The sequence below is a fragment of the Tamandua tetradactyla genome, chromosome 10, assembly GCF_023851605.1.
Source record: "Tamandua tetradactyla isolate mTamTet1 chromosome 10, mTamTet1.pri, whole genome shotgun sequence".
NCBI lineage: Eukaryota > Metazoa > Chordata > Mammalia > Pilosa > Myrmecophagidae > Tamandua > Tamandua tetradactyla.
In genome coordinates this window covers 71,739,457-71,757,190 of record NC_135336.1, presented here as the reverse complement: position 1 = coordinate 71,757,190, position 17,734 = coordinate 71,739,457, and the positions used below count along the sequence as shown (strand labels likewise).

Sequence of the window (17,734 nt, the reverse complement as noted above, 5' to 3'; positions counted from 1 at the left end):
CTCTAACCACTTCTTTTATGTAGAGTGGTAACCATGTTATCCAATGATGTAAATTTTCTGCCAACTTCCTTAAGTGAGATAAACCTCACTGAAATTTATGTAACTTGGAATTCTTACCAAAATTCAACTCCTTCTGTTGAAGTATTTGCTCCCCAAGTATATAAGCTCTCTACTTAAACTGCTTTCATAAACATCACCAGTGATCTTTACATTGCCAAATCAGAATACAGAATATTCAGTTCTTGTTGTAATTTACCCTTTTGGGTATCTGGCCCTATTGACCATTTTGTTCTTCTCCCTCCCGGAAATTTATCTTTCCTTAGCTTTCAACCCCGCTACTGGCTTCCCACTTAAATTCTAAATGTCTTTCCTTAACTTCCATTGTAGATTCCTGCTCTTTTGCCCTTTAAATACTGGGTGTTCCCAATGTTCCATTTGTTCATCCTATTCAATGGCTCTCTTTCTGGGTCCTTTACTTCATATTATGGCTTTAACCACTGACCTATAATAATTGCCTCTCCAATCCATAACCATTGGCAGAGTTTTAATCCTAAACCTAAGAGTCACTTATCCAAACACTGGTTACTTATTATTCATGGAGATGCTTCACAGGCACCTAAAACTCAATCACACCCAGTATGAAACCATAATCTTCCACCAAACTTAATCTTCATAGTTATCTGAAATAGAAACTAAGAGTTACCCTGGACTTTTATCAGTTCCTCAACTTTCTCATCCAACCAACACCATCTTCTAAATAGATGTTAAATCTGTGAAGTCCTCCTCATCTTCTTTATCATAACCCTTGTTCACACTGTGATGATATCTCTTGTAGGATACCAGAACCTCCCAATCACTCTTCCTGCTTCTATTTCCCCTTCTATATATCAAATCTACAGAACTACAAAAGTGATTTTCCAAAATGCAAACTCCCCAGTTTAAAATTCTTCAGTGGTTTCTCTTTGCCTTCAGGATATCCTGGGAGGACTCTTCCTGAACTCTCTCTCTGGCTGAATTTCCTGCAACTCCCAATACTGCTCATCATGGGAGGGGTCAATTATCTCATCTCCTTTTCACAAAGGATGTTGCTTAGCCTGGAATGCTACCTGGTTCACTCCTATGCATCTTAAAATGCTGTGTTAAAGAATGAATCCCTTGTGAAATGTCCCCTAATTGAACAAGCTTTGTTAGATGAATCTCCCGGAAATTCGTGTCCAAATGTCTACTGTGTTTATGCCATCTTTTGCCTTTTTGTGGTAACTGATTGCCTACTTTTTAATCTTCTGATTCTACTATATATTCTGGGAGGCAGGGATGAGTTCATTTATCTCTGCATTTTTAAAGGACAGCACAGCGTCAGACATGTACAAAATCAACCTTCTTTGTTTTTCTCTCTTTCTTTAAGGATTTATCTATTTTTGAGAAGATAGCTGGAGATTAAATTGGGCAATTTTGTTTCTACACAGTACAGAATAAGAGGCACAAAGTTAAGAAGATAAATTAGTTATACATAGCAAAAACTTTCTGTTATGGGGAAAAAAGACACTTCTAAAGAAAGCTTCTGAATCTATAAAATTAGAAAACGTCAACTCTTCCTACTTACTATGATTTAATTCCTATGTTAATGTCAAGACTTACACTAGATATTTCTAATGAATCTCTGAGCCTCATTATACATTATGGATGAATTATTGTTGTGGGATAATCTAGAATATATGACCTAAATAATCAACAGCTGTGGTAATACCACTCGACTTCTGCTTTTTTTTCATAGTAGCATATATGTAAGTAGGATATATAAGAGAGCATTCCTAGTATAAGATAGAATGACATAGGGGAAAAATCACGAAACGTACACCTGTGGAGACCCAGGGCCCATGCCCCCACCCCTCCATACTGAGAATAACTTACTACACATAGCTGCCTACAATAACCAGGGCAGAAGTTAAAGGTCGTCAGACCTCTTGTATTATAAACAAAGCATTAAAACTCCCATCCCTTGGTCATTGTTGACAACAAACTTTTAGACCCCTGTATCACAAGACCTTGCTGAAACTCTGTCCTCATTCCCTATGGAATGGCTTTGCCTAAACCTGTATAAGCTGTCCCTGGCACTCCCTGCCCTTTTGCAAGGCACTGACTTCCATTGTCTGGATGGCCACCACCTGGATATATTTTCTCCTGTTTCTAAGTCCCAATAAAATCTATGCCTAACTCTGTGCCTAGCGTGTTCTCTGGGCTTGGGGCTGTGCCAACCCAAGCTCTTTAAGTGCTGTGTTGGAACAGATGCCAAATGAACTAGCTTCTAACAGCAACTCAGTACATTCCTACCAAGGTATTAGTGAATTAGTTATCTCTTTGCTGTGAACTTCCATTTTCTCATCTATAAATGGGCCTGATAATATCTATCTCACAGGGTGTGGGAGAAGAATTAAATGAGATTAGACATATAAAGCAGTGGGTAGCAGACACGCTGAAAAAAAAATGCTCATTATTCTGCCCCTTCTTAGTGCTACCAGGGGTACAAACCCAATAAAGAGATAGCCATATAGGAAGATTATTAGTATGCTCCTATCTATGGAATTGTTTAGTGTGTTATCATTTGTGATCTGTTTGTAATAAATGATATGAGGGGAAAAATCTTCCACAAAGTCACTTTGCAAACATATTCATGCTGAGACTAAAAAAATGACATTTAGGCATTGCTTGCTTATAATCTTCCTCAGCATGGTGTGCAAAAAACAAATTAGTAAATTTCCTACCTGCTAAACCAGGAATACGTCACTTTACTGAAGAATGAAGCATTTTTCTCTGGACTACATTTCTAAAAAGAAAAACACAACAATTCATGTATGAAGTAAATTCTGGTCATTTACATTTGAGATAGCTTCATCAGCAGGTGAAAAAGTAAATATGAAAGAATTTATTCTAACAATTAAAACTATACAGATAGCATAATCCTTAAGGAATACAGCCAAGTAGATAAGTCCTTGGATAGCGGTCGGGCCAGATGAATTTTGAGATTCCTTTGAACATCAGAACTCTGTTTAGATAGCATTAAACCACGTTGGGAAGGAAAATCACTTCTAAAATTACTATTACTCTATAAAATATATATATCTTAGTACAGTTCCTTAAACTTATTAGCATTAAAGGCTATTTATGGAGTTAATAAAATTATTACAGTATATATGAGACATACATATGCATACATAATTTAGGTTTTTAAATTTAATTGCCAAAGACATTTTGCCTTTTTTCTTTAAAACTGAAAAAGTTAATATAATTGGTACTTAGTTTATTTCTGTATGCAAATATATATATATATTGTTGTATAAATATATAATTACATAGTTATCACAATTACATTTTGTTTTCTGGAATTATAAAGCTCTTTCCATTTATTCCACGGTTTCAATCAAGAGAATATGAATTTTAAAATGGAGGCCCTCAATCAATGATCATTTTACATTTTTTTTAGAGTCAGCATCAATTCCTTGGTATTTTAGAAGGTATTGAGTGCCAAGTTAAATGTGACTCTTACAAATTGTTTCACATTTAACAACTTTTTGCAATGATCTTTTCAAACCCAGTTCTGATTCCAAACTCAAACATAAAATGTTTACCATAATTTTTATTATAAACCTAGAAGGAGTAAGTGAAAAAAAATTCATCCTATTAGCAAAATGTGCTAAGTATGGAGGAAAAACCATGATATCCAACTCTAAAACTATTCTCTGAGTTATAGAAAATAATATAATGCACAATAACAATATAATATACTTAAGGGACACATAGTTTACCAAAATAGTATCTATCCTCATAGGATTACCATGAGAATTAAATACAACCATGAATGCAAAACATTTATCACACTGTTGGCACAAAACAAGCACTCACATATGTTAGCTATGATATTGCCACCATTATTATTGTGAAATATATTATTTGGTAAATAAGTGCAAAAATTATTGGGGGAAACGTCTTGAAACATGTCTAATTAACCAGGAAGGCATATTTTTAAATCATCAGTTCAAATTCAGAGGGAGGTACCTATTTGATATTGTACTAGATTTTAATTTGCCACCAATGAAAGGATCTTAATTCCAAAACATAAGTTTTTCTGTGGTAGACTTCAAATGGCCATTATTCTTTGCAGCTCCTCCCATCAAATGTAGAATCTACTTTTCCACTCCTTGAATCTAGGTTGGCCTTGTCTTTTTCTCATCATGAAAATACAGCAGGAGTGACGCTGAGAGCTCCAATCCTAAACCTTGAAGCTTCCTACCCTTGCTGTGTTTGGAAGCCTGCGCGCACTAGGTGAATGAGCCTGAGGCAGCCAGCTGGAGGATGAGAGACCACAACGAGAACTGGATATTCACCATCTGACAGCCCGTCACCCTGGTCAACAGCTTAAACACTGCCAGACATATTAGTAAGATGATCCTAGATTATCCAGCCACAAGTCAACCTTGTGAATGCATGAAATGAAATTGTGAATGCATGAAAGAGCCAACAGGAATCAGTCAGCCAAGCTGATCCAAACTGAATGACCACCCAGATGATCCACAGAATCATGAGTTAAATAAAACAGTTGTTTCAAGTTTTGGGGTGGATTGCTAAATAGCAAGAGTACTGGATACAGTTACTTTAGCAGCCTAAGAATTCAGTATTCAACATCTCCTCTACGTCCACTTTCTAGAAGAAAGCGTCTCATGAGACTTTTGAGTCCTCAGGTAAATAGCCTTAGATGCAGACCAGGCATCTTATAATACATTTATTACAGTAAAATCCAGGCATAGTTTACCTTCCAGGAGGACCAGCAGCCAGGTAAAAAATTCTGGTGAAGTTAATTCATCCTTACTGAGCATCAAGAATGCATAAATAGGTAAATTCTGAATTCATATCATGGGTCTCCCTGAGCTTATTATTTATAAGGTGACAATTCTAAGAGTATCTTTCAATTTTCTAATTCAGTCCCATCTTCTCTATTAAATCTTTTCCAATCCTTTTAACTCACTCTGTTGTTACTCTGACAGCAAGCACTTCTAGGCTGTACAAGTTAACTTCAAATGAATTCCTCAGTTTCTCTATCTCTCCAAGCCCACCACGAAAACAGAATACAGACTTACGTTTTCTAAGTCTTGTCATCATTTACTGTACTTATCTAACACTGGGCATATAGCAGGCATTCAATAAATAGAGCTTAACATTATAGACTTAAGGGCAATTTTCATTGAATGGAGCTCTTTTTATTTTTAGATTATGGGAGAGAAGTAGGAAGTACTTAGGCCATGAGGGTCCAGGACTTAGTGAAATGTGCTGCTTTCAGTTTTCCTCGGGGTCAAACTTGAGATGTGGCCTCACCAGGATATGGTTTGTGTGACTGATTGCTACATTTAATATGTAATATTTAAAATATTAAAATTTAATATATAATATGCTACATTTAATATTTAATGATATATATCTTATATATCACATCTTTGGGAACTTCTATGTGAAATTCCTTCTATGTGAAGTTCTAAGATTTCTGAGAATAGTTGGGAAAGAAGAGAAGTACAGGACAATGGACAAGGGAAAACATCTAGAAGTCAAAAAGCGCTCATGTTTCTTAATCACTTATTACATGCCAGTTTCTGCACTAACTATATTATCTTATCAAATATAGCATATCTTTGTGGTGGAACCATATTTATCATCTCCATTTTACAGATGAGGAAACTAAAACCCAGAGATTTAAAAATATGTCCGAGAACCTCCAACTAAGAAATGTTGAGACTGAATTCTAATCAAGTAAGTTCATTCCATCTTCCAGTCATAACTCCATACTGTACCTATTCCACATCATTTTCTGCTCCTTAAGAGAGACTTTTCCCCCGCTCACTTACTTTTGGCTCTTTGCTTGTGCTTTAATTCCATTCAGCTAATTTCTTCTCCCCAGCCCCTAGCCAACCCCAATGCTCCAATACCTGTTTTGTGTTACCATGAAAATATCAACGCTTTCTCCTGCGGAGACATAAGGGTTCCTTCAGATCTGCCTTCACTGAAGTTATCCTCATTCTTACCCAACTGTATAATCATTTGCTGACAAGGGCTTGTACCCTGCTAGACTCGGCACCCCTGGAAGACAGGAACTATATTTGATTTATCTTTGTATGTTCAATTTTAGCCCAGGACCTACCTCACTATAAACACGTTTTGGATGAATGAATGAATTAATCATTCAATGAATCAATGAGTCAAGGAATGAATAGATGGTTTTCACTACCAACAAGAAATATTTAAAAACATTCTATATTAAAATTTTTATACCAGACCTAGAACCTAAATCAGAAAGTCATGTACTTAGCTTATAGGGTAGGGATTTTCCCCTAAGAGTTATTCTATGAAAACTTCAAAGTCTCAACCATGAAATGTAACTATACAAGGTTTTTGATATACTTTGAAGCCTTCAGCAGCAGAAGCACATACTTAAGCAAATTAATTGATTACAGCATCATCCACTCTTTGGGATATCACCTGCCAGCATGGATAACACAGAATTGATTCTATGATATGCCCATGCTGCATGTAAATAGAGCATCTCAGGAAAACTAAAATGTAATGGAACAAATATAAATAAGTACCTATGTACAAAATCACCAGAAACAAATGTACAAGATTTAAATATTTGAGAAAATGTAATGATTAGTAAGGGTAGGATGGGAAGGAAGTGGGTTGAATAATAGTCGTGAAGGAAAGAAACAGATAAATCCTAGAGGAAAAGCAGACTGGAGTTTTGCACAAAAAAACTGGGAGATTTATAACTTCCCAAGTTTATAATATACTGCTTTTGGCCACCTTTGCAGCCCTATGAATGATATTAAACTACTTCGTTTGTATTAAGTGTCATTTCTAATGTAAAGCAAAAGTCATATTGCCCTGTTGGATGGAGCTTTTTCACGTTTTCCATATGTTTATTTGCCCTCCATAGTTCTGTAGTTTTTAAAAGACTACTTTCTATATAATCTATTTTAATTTTCAAAGAAATGTTTAGTTTCCTTTTATGTGATCAGAGAAATAGCTGTGATATCCATTTAATATTTTGAGTTACTAACAAAAGAACCAAAGCTGGAATTATAACAAGATCCCTTAACACAGAACTACTTGTGTTAAGGATTATTTCTAAGCCAATGTCCTGTGTAGTGATAAGTGAAACAAATGTCACTAAAGTTAGGAAAACTGTTCCTAAAAGCTGCAGGAACTTTCCTGGAACACATGACTCCTACACTGGAAGAAGCACGTGCTATTATGAGCCAGCGTGAAGTAGTTAACAGTCTGCAGTTTCTGGGCTGGGCTCAGACCTGTGTCCCATACCCATGTCAACTAACACCCGGAGTATTTATTTACCCCAAAATCGCACTAGCAATTTTAGTGGGCTCACCCACTGGCTGTAAAATTCCATCCCCATTTCTACCCCTCCAGCGAACTCCAGTCAATTCACTCTCCTCTCAAATGGATGCTTCTGTTTACAGGAAGTTATCCCTTCAAGCAAATATGTCTCTTTCTCTCTTTGGCCACAACTCACGACAGTAATAGCTCGGGTTTCAAACCATCCTGGGTACTAAGCTCAGCTCTCACGACTATGAAAGAGGGAGAGAAGAAAGGGCAGAAAGGGGGAGAGTCAGATGTAGTGGGGGGAGAGAATGAGAGAGAGAGTAAAGAGAGAGAAAGGGAAAGAGGGAGAGAGTGTGTCGGGGTGTGTACACGTACGTCTGTGTGTGTGTGTGTGTGTGTGATATTACTATTAAAACAAGGCTCCAAGCCAGCTGCTCAAGTTTCAGGGTCTGCAGTGTCAGCGGTCCCCCACCGCACGTCCCCTGGAGCAGCCAAAGACCGGTCCCGCCTCTCCCGCCAGCACGGGTGAGCTTTACCTGCGCCTCGAGCCCCCCGGGCACCCGCCCGTAGGAGCCACTTCCGCTCCACCTCCGCTGGCTGGAAAACATGGTCCTCCGAGGCGCCAGGCAACCCGAGGCGGAGAGAGGTGCCGCGGCTGTCGCCTCCCTCGGCAGGACACCGTCAGCCCTGCGCCCGGAAGGCCGGAGGACGCGCGCTCTGCCCGGGCAGTGTCAGCGGCCGTCCCGAGCGCTGTGCCCTCCCCGCCCCGCGAGGCTGGACTGAACCGGGGGGGGGGGGGGGGGGGGGGGAGAGGGGGGGCGGAGAGAGGGAAAGGGGTGGGGCGAGAGGAGGGGGAGGAGAAGGAGAAGGAGAGGGCAAGCGAAAGATGGACGGGGAGGGATCAGAAGGAGGAGAGATCGCCTGTAGGGTCTTAAGGAACTTGTAAGAAGTTTGCCCTCAAGTCACTGGTTTTGGGCTTGTCTATTTGCCGGGTTGTTCAGTTAGAAAACCTGTTTTCTTCCAGTCCAGAAGCACAAAAATCGTTACCCACCCCCACCCCCCCTTTGGGGTGACGTATGTTTGCAAGCAGAATGTTAACAGCTGTCCCTCACAGGGAAGTGTTAAGGACAACAAATTGCGGTAGAATTTTGCAGAATGAATTTTACTGTAATGGCTTTCAGAATAAAAAGAAATGAAGTTCTCTTAGTTTTAATAATCTACATATAAATATATCTTTGAACCTAAATTTTACCCCAACTCTATTATAAAACAAGAAATGAAATGAAAAGCTTCATAGTAATTACTATTAACAAACAACTAAAAGTGACATATAATATATAGGGGATGTGAAAATCAAGGGATACCACTATGGTTTGTAATAAATAGTGAGAAACTTCACTCCTTGTATAGGAAGAACTGGTGTAACCAACCAGTTATTTGATGCAGGCCAGGTGACGTGTGCCATGGGTCAGATGAAGCGCTTTGTTTCAATTCGCTTAGGACCAGAAGCAACGGAGGAGAAGATAATTTTAGGAATTTTGAATACTGGGAATGAAGTTAAGGAAATGTGGTGGGCTTAAAAGGATGGGTATTGTGATTTAAGACCAAGAAACATTCTGTTTGTTTCTCGGAATTGGTGTTGGAAGTAGATGTAAAAGATTTAGAGTTATGAGAATCCCGTACAAAAGGGGCCAAAAGATGAGTATCTGTGCAAGTTTAGGTCTGGGCCAAGAATCTGTCAAACTGTGAAGAACCTGACAACTTCTGCATGAAACTCAGAGCAGCCAGTAATGCATAGAATTAAATTCCTGGGGAATATTTAGAACACTTTTTACTTGTGTTTCTGGCTATCTTTATGACCATATTTGTTGGCCCAATGTGAAAATGAAGTTGTAGATTTAAATATAAAATAATCGAGTCTGTGAAGAATTGAGGTTGGGACTCAGGAATTAGAAATTTTATCTCATTTTCTATCAGAACCTCCTACAAACCCAATTGCCAATTAGGGATGAATCTCATATTCATCAGCCTCAGCCTGGGGGCCCTCTCCCTATCTGCAATTTTAAACCACCCACTGTATGGATTCCATGAGGAAAAGACAACCTTTTCGAGAGGAGAGGTGACTTTGGCTTTTTTGATAGTTTTTGCTTTTTTGATAGTTGCAGGGCAAGAAGGAACTTTGGAAGTTTGCCATAAAGGATGAAGCCCTGAAGAAAAGGAGGACTAAAAATAGCTCAGTTTAGAAACCCAACATTTTTCTACCTTCCTCCTCTTAGAATCAATCCCCTTATGAAAGGCTGGTTTAGCAACTAAAAGCAGAAAGAATTCTACAGTTACTAATCTCTATAAAGACACCAAGCTCCTTGGTTGAGGAAGACGGGAGAAATTCCTGAGGTTATTAAGTAGAAAAATTCAAGAGGGTTATAGGTGTGTTGAACTAAAATGACGTCTCAGGCAAAGGGGGGAAATCTCTGTGAGTCCCACAAAATTATATTTTAATGTCATTTCTCCATTTTGAGTTGGTAAAAGATAAGAACTGCTAATGAGAGGGAAGGCATGAGAGTTTGGGAGAATCATAGTTTTTATGATTAAAGAAAATTGGTGAAATATTCAGAACTACCTAGGGAATAAAAAACACAAAACAAAAACAACACTCACATAAGGAAACCTTACCATGGAGTTAGCATTATGACTCAGATTCTCATGCTTTCTGAATTGTGAAATACTTCCTTTTCTACCACAAAGAAAATCACAGAGAGGAGGATAAAAAGTACACAGGGCTTTAATAATGGATGGAATATACTTTATGCCACATTATTAGAATTTTTTTCAGCTGTTTTAAAAGGTTCATTGTGATGGTTCTTATTGCCCTTTTAGGGATTGTGTAATGCTTCAAAAGCCTTGCAGGCATTGCAGCTCACCCTTTCTTTCCTTTCTTTCAAATGTAATTTATATATATATACATATTCATATAACATACAACTCATTCAAAGTACACAATCAGTGGTTCACAGTGTCATCACATGGTTGTGCATTCATCACCACGAATGCACCGTTCATCATATCAATCTTAGAGCATTTCCTTTACTCAAGAAAAAGAAATGAAAAGTAAACAGAAAACCCCAAATACTCCATACCCCTTATTCCCAACCCTCCCTTGTTGACCCCCAGCATTGCATTCTCCCCAATTGAAAGACTTACAGTAAAGTAAGATAACAAAGACAGTGTAGTATTGCCAGAGATAGATACCAATGAGACAGAACAAGACATCCAGAAATAGATCCATGCAAATATGGGAAACTGACCTTTTTTTTTTTTACTATATAACTATCAAAGATCAGGGCTACTGGATTACAGGCCAACAATTTCCAGTACTTCCTTCTACCTGTTCTAATATACTAGAAACTGAAAAGAAATGTCTATATAATGAGTCAGTGGTCATAAACATTTGTTAAATCTGAATTTCTCCATTGCACCTCTTTCCTCTCATTTAATCATTCTCTCAATCTCCAGGGATATCTGGGCGATGATAATTTTAACTTCTTCATGCTGGAAATTCACCCTTTCTTTTTGAGAAGATTCTCCTGTTCAGAACAAGTCAGTATCCCTGAGGCTTATTAGACATAAGGCTGAAAGAAAGAGCTGCGTGTTTCCCACAGCTAGCTTAGCATACAGTTGTCACCAGAGCAGAGGAGGAAGAATTCTTTCTTCAAGGTGGTTCCAAGTTATATTTTGGGAAGGCTGGGGTTAGGAAGATGTTATTTTTGTTGTTCTCAATTTTGACCTTGGTCTAAAAAATTGAGTTGATGTTACACTACCATTATCATTTTGTGAAAGGCTACTATTTTATTTCACTTTTACTTTATTTTAATTTCCCTACTTAATTATTTCCCCTACCATAAGTCATTTATCTGGAGTAATTAATGCATATCTTTCTAATCCAACATTTATACATTTATTCAGATATTTGTTTAATCTTGAAAAATATATGATACTGTTTTGTGTGTTTTAAAAATGTATACAAGTGGCACTTTGCTATAAGGTCACTTGGAGTTCCGTCCCTCTCATTTATTTTTAAATCAACATTGTTTGTTGTGGATCTACCCATGTTAGAATATGCAGCCCTCATTACTTGTTCCTGATTGCTGCATGGTACTTTGTCCTATACAAATACCAAATTTTTAACAGAAAGTCTCATTGTCCTTAAGACCATATAGTGGCCCTGAGTCCAAAAAGTTTGCCAGTTCTTAAAGATTATTAAGGACCCAAACAGGTTTTTTTATTAAATGTTTATCTATTGATATTTATCATATTAGAAATTAAAAATTTTAATCATTCATTTATTAATTAATTTAAAATAACTCATGATATTTTCATAAATAATAGATAATTTCTGAATATTAATTATATTTTCCAAAATAAAAGAATTTTGAGAATAGTGACATTATTCTACATTTTAAGTTGAAGTTTTAAAATATGAATGACCATCTAGTTTCAACACCCTGCAATGTTGACATTCCTTTGTTCTTCCTCATGCAAAAACATTTTTTAATATTTACATTTAGTCACTATAACTCTAGGCATTCCTAGGTTATACCATCTTAGTCTTTATTGTCTATCTTTCCTTCTGGCTTTATGTGTACCCCCAGCCCACCTCCCTCTATCATTCTCACATTCAGCTTTATTCAGTGTACTTACATTATTGTGCTACAATCAGGTAGTATTGTGCTATCCATTTTTGAATTTTTACAATCAGTTTTGTTGCACAATCTGTATGCCTTCAGATTTACAAATCTATTTAATGACTAGTTTATTAGAAGATGGCTAGAATCCCATTCTTCTTCTGTTTTCAATCATTACAATATATTATTTTGGTTGACGTATATGAACAAATGTGGTTTTGCACAGGTTAGAAAATGTAGGATTAATTTAGTTACTTTTCATGTAATTGTGTATATATTCCCTGATACAACACCAAAACAGTGGTAGTTTCATAGAAGTCGGTTGCAAAGTGAAATCTCAAACTATATCAGAAAGCTCTCTGTACTCCATTACATTAAAATCCATTGGTCTGTCTTGCATTTTGAATGGATCTTTTGCCTTTACATAATTTTATAATATCACAATTGGTTATTTGGAAAACATTAGTTCCATGAATTATAAACCTTGTCCAAATGCTGACACATTTCAATATATAATATCAAAAAATGGTATTCATTTATCTCATCAAAAAGTATCTAAATATTTGGAAACCATCAAGCTCATGGTAGTGAATACAAGCACTCCAAAATTCCAGTTTTCTCTAAAAAGCTTGAATATTTTTCATTGTCAGCAATGTCATTTGTGTTCCTTGAAATTAATCACTTTATTTTTGAGAATATGCCTGGCACATCTCCAAGTCTGAATAACAACAATTTCATGTAAAAATGATGTGCTGGTTTGAATCTGTGGTGTGCCCCAGAAAACCTATGTCCTTTAATCTTCATTCAATATTGCTGGGTGGGAGCTTTTTGATTGTTTCCATGGAGATGTGACCCACCCAATTGTGGGTGGTAACTTTTGATTAGATGGATTCCATGGAGATGTGTCTCCACCCATTCAAGGTGGGGTTGCTTACTGAAACTCTTTAACAGGGAACCATTTTGAAAGAAGCTACAGAGCCCAGGCAGCCAGAGACCTTTGGAGATGAAGAAGGAAAACACCCCTAGGGAGGTTCATGAAACAAGGAGCCTGGAGAGAAAGCTAGCAGACTTTCCCATATGCCCCTCCAGCTGAGAAAGAAACCCTTAACTTCATGGGTCTTTCTTGAGTGAAAGCAACCTCTTTTTGGTGCCTTATTTTGAACATTTTCATAGCCTTGCCTTGATTTGGACATTTTCATGGCCTTATAACCGTAAACTTACAACATAATAAATTCCCCTTTTCAAAAGCCTTTCTGTTTCTTGTATATTGCATTCTGGCAGCTTGCAAACTAGAACAAATGGTGTTTGGGGAAAAGAGTGGCTAATTCAGCTTGTAACCACAAAAAAATCTTATGAGCTCTTCTCCTCAAAAAAAAAAAAAAAATCATACTTCATTATGCAGCAGAAGTGTTTATGTGTACTTCTCATTACAGCAAACAATGTTAAAAACCATACTCAGGAGTCAAGAGTTAACAAAATTTGTGCAAACGCCATACTCACAGGTTTTAATTTACCGTGAATACATCGTGGTAAGGTGGTGACCAATACAATGACAACTAGTACTTGGTACCTCTGAGTCAAGTCAATCTAAGAACCTAGTAGTTTCATCCATCACTGCTTTGTACCATCATTACAAATGTTGGCGTAGTATGAAGGACAACAAAAAAAAAGCCTACAACATAAGTTATTTGCTGTAAGATATTTGCCCATGGTGAGTACCAAGACCAACACCAAGGAAACTGCTGAAGAAAGTCTACATTATGACTGTTTTATTTGAGACTAAGGAAGTTTGGTGGCTATTTTTCCCATTTGCTTGTGACCTGAAATGTAGGTGATAGAAAACAAGCAGAAGTAATGTCCCTATGGAATTTAGTCCTCAAAAATAAGCAAAGTCATAAAATTCAGGGGAGGAAATTAAATTATATTTAGAGCTAAAATTAATTTGTAGTTATGAAGATATTTAAAAATAGAAATTACCGCTCTAGGAGTTCTGCTAGAATTGTAATTATTTTACTTCAAGGAAGAAATGCATTCTAGATTTCTAGAAGACTAACTTGGGTGATAAGACTGAACTTTGAGTTACATTAATAAAAATTATTATGCAAAATTGGTGACATTCTTGAAATACCAACTCTAAAAGATAACTCTCAGCATCCTCCATTTATTTCCTCTGAACAGTATATATTTTAACAAGCCACCAAATATTTCACGAATTTTGTAGATTAATACAAATCAGTGATGGTAACACTATCAAATTAGAGTCAACAAAATGCTCAGTTGTTTTCAATTACTTCAACAGACAAAATCCTAAGTCAAATGGACATAGAGACAAGAAACAGACATTCATTAAATAGAAATTTAAAATTCAATTTTAAATGGCATAATTGATCATGGATTTCTATTCAATGCCAAGAAGATAAACAGAAATGAGGTGAAATTTTATATTGATAAATCTTTTCATTGTATCATTATTTATAATTTTGGGAATAAAAAATAAATTATAGCCATCAGACTATTTTGCATTAGCTATAAAAAATCCATAAAATGGAATATGCCTTGATAAAATTATATTTATGATAAAGTATAATAATATCTGAAAAATACTGACAATAAATGTTTTAATTTTTTAGCGGATTTAGCTTTTTTATTAAAGATAATATATATGATTGTGAGAAAATGGCAAAGTAGGAATTGCCAAGATTCAGTTTTTCCACCAGAACAACTATTCAATAGGCAAGAACTGTCTGAATAAAACCATTTTGAAGCTCTACAGGTCAATAAAACACTGTACAGTATCCAGGAAGAGTGGGAGGGAGAGGCTGGTCAATTATGGTAAAGACACATAAATTGCTCTCTCCTTGTGGCACCATCCAGCACCTATCCCCCACTCTTGCTGCAGGCTGCTGTGAGGTTCAGTCTCTGGCTAGCTAACTAATATACAAAAATCTTCCCCAGGACCAGGGGTGGAATTGGCCAACCACTGATTAAGACTTTTGATGAACAATTGTGATTTGTTGGGGGTCCAGCTCTAAGGATGGTCATTGTTTCAACCCACCCCCAGACAAAGGCTGAAACAGAGGAGATTTTGGAGACCTTGTGCTTCCTCAGGGCTGCAGGAGATGACTTCATTTTCTTGGCAGCTCATGAAAGCGTGGATTTGGGGAACCATGCAAGAAGCTTTTGGCACCCCTCCTGACTCCCCTCCCCAGGGTATTTGGAGCTGGTTTGTACCCCATTCATGGCCCTGGTTCAGCTGGGAAAGACTGCCTTGGGAAAGTACTCTAGGGCAAGCCCCAACTCCAACTACTGGTCCTCCAAGCAAAGGTAGCTTGAAACAACAAAAGGAGTATAAGAAACTATAGAGGCGGATAGGACAGGGCAAAGGCTAGCTTGCTTTACACAACTTGGGAAAGGGAGGTATATCTCCTCGGAAATGGATATTCAAACCTCTGTAATCAGGAGAACTCCAAAACAGATAAGAAGCAAAAGCCCAGGACAAAACACTCGCCCGGAAAGACAAGGAGGACACTGTAAACTTCATTGCCTTTAGCAGGCCTTAAGATAGGGGGACTGCAGCTCAAGAAAATTCTTTGTTATCATCAGTTGTTTACAAAATCAAGAAAAACAGACCCTTAGGGAATAAATCTCAGAGTTAACATTTTAAAATATTGTATATGCTCTGAATCAGTGTCCACACTATGGTGCTATTTCTCCTATAGCCAGGATTCACAAATATGGAATCAAGGGGTGGAAATGGGCGCGGCCTTACTTACTATCACCCCTAGTGATTCACTGGGAAATGTTTGGTTTCCTGTCCATGCAACCTTGAGATCTGCTAGATGGATAGAACATCTAGTCAGAGGCTCAAGAATTAAATATAAGACTTGAATAGTACTCTAAACCGAATAGACCTAAGAGGCATATATAAAATACTTCACCAATAACAAACAGATTACACATTCTTCTGGAGAGCACATGGATCATTCTTTAGGGCAGACCATATATTAGGTCACAAAACAACTCTCAATACATTCAAAATATTGAAATCATACAATGTATTTTCTCCAACCACAACAGGATTAAGTTAGAAGTCAATAATGGGGAGAAATGGAAAATTCTCAACTGCATGGAAATTGAACAACAACCAATTAGTGACAATTACAAAGGAAATTAGAAGATATCTAGAGGTGAATAAAAATGAACACTCAATATATCAAAATTTATGAGATGTAGCAAGTCAATGCTGAGAGGAAAATTTATAGCTCCGACTGTGTACATAAAAGAGAATAAAGACTTAAAATTAGACACCTAACCTTGACTAGAGGAACTAGAGAAAGGAAATAAAGATTAGAGTGGACATAAATGAAATAGAGGGGAAAAAAGCAAACAACAGAGAGAATCAATAAAACCAAAAGTTGGTTCTTTAAAAAGATCAAAGAAAAAGGGGAGAGAGGATGCAAATAATGAAAATCAGAAATGAAAAAGGGATTTATTACTACCAATCCAAAAAAGATGAAAATGACTGTAAGAGTATACTATGAATAACTGTATGCCAATAAATTAGATGGCTTAGATAAAATGAACAAATTCTTAGAATCACACAAACTACTAAACTGACCCAGGAAGAAATAGACCATCTCATTAAACTGATTTCTTGTAAAGAGATTGAACCATTAATCCAAAACCCAGGACAAAAAAATTCCCACACTTCACAGGGGAATTCACAGGAAAATTTCAAGAAGACTTATTTCTAAATCTGCTCAAACTCTTCCAAAATTTGGAGAGGAGGAACACTTCCTAACTTTTTATACAAGATCAACATCACCCTCATACCAAAGCCAGATGAAGATACTGGAAGGAAAACAAAAACAAAAACAAAAAACTACAGACCAATATCTCTTATGAATATAGAAGCAAAAATCCTCCTGAAAATACTAGCAAACTTATCCAACTGCATATTAAAATAATTATACACCATGATAAGTGTGATTTATCCCTGTTATGAAAGACTGGCAGAACATATGAAAAGCAATTAATATAATAACTATGTTAACAGAATGAAGAGAAAAAGCATAATTATCTTAGTGATGCAGAAAAGGCAATTTTTTTTTTCTGGGGGTGACTCTTTTTTTTTATTATTATGATTTTTAATTTTAATTTTATTTTATTAACCAAACAAAACAACATACAAACATGAACATTGTTCACATATGAACATTCCATACTTGGTGTACAATCAGTGGCTCACAATATCATCACATAGTTGTATATTCATCACCATAATCATTTCTTAGAACATTTGCATCACTCCAGAAAAAGAAAGAAAAAGAAAAAACTCATATGTACCATACCCCTTACCCCTCTCTCCCTTCACACCACTAGTATTTTCGTCTACCCAATATAGTTTAACCTTTGTTCCCATTTTTTTTCTATACCCCATTACCACTCCCTTTCATTGATCGCTAGTATTTAATCTACCCAATTTATTTTAACATTTGTTCCCCCTATTATTTTATTTTAAACCATATTTTTTACTCATCTCTCCATACCATAGATAAAAGGAGCATCAGACACAAGGTTTTCACGATCACACAGTCACATTGCAAAAGCTGTATCTTTATACAATCATCTTCAAGAAACATGGTTACTGGAACATGGCTCTACAGTTTCAG

General features: G+C 36.7%; 1 protein-coding gene across 1 annotated transcript in view; it reads right to left on the bottom strand.

Moving 5' to 3' along the window:
- Positions 1 to 8,118, bottom strand: part of LOC143648531 (multidrug resistance-associated protein 1-like) — a 93,376-nt gene extending 85,258 nt beyond the window's left edge. The window contains exons 1-2 of the mRNA XM_077118720.1: positions 7,917 to 8,118; positions 2,763 to 2,824 (exon numbers count right to left, since the gene is read on the bottom strand). Coding sequence (XP_076974835.1) covers positions 2,763 to 2,824; positions 7,917 to 7,988 — 134 coding nt within the window. The 5' untranslated portion in view covers positions 7,989 to 8,118. The remainder of the gene's footprint in view (positions 1 to 2,762; positions 2,825 to 7,916) is intronic.
- Between the last annotated feature and the right edge of the window lie 9,616 nt (positions 8,119 to 17,734).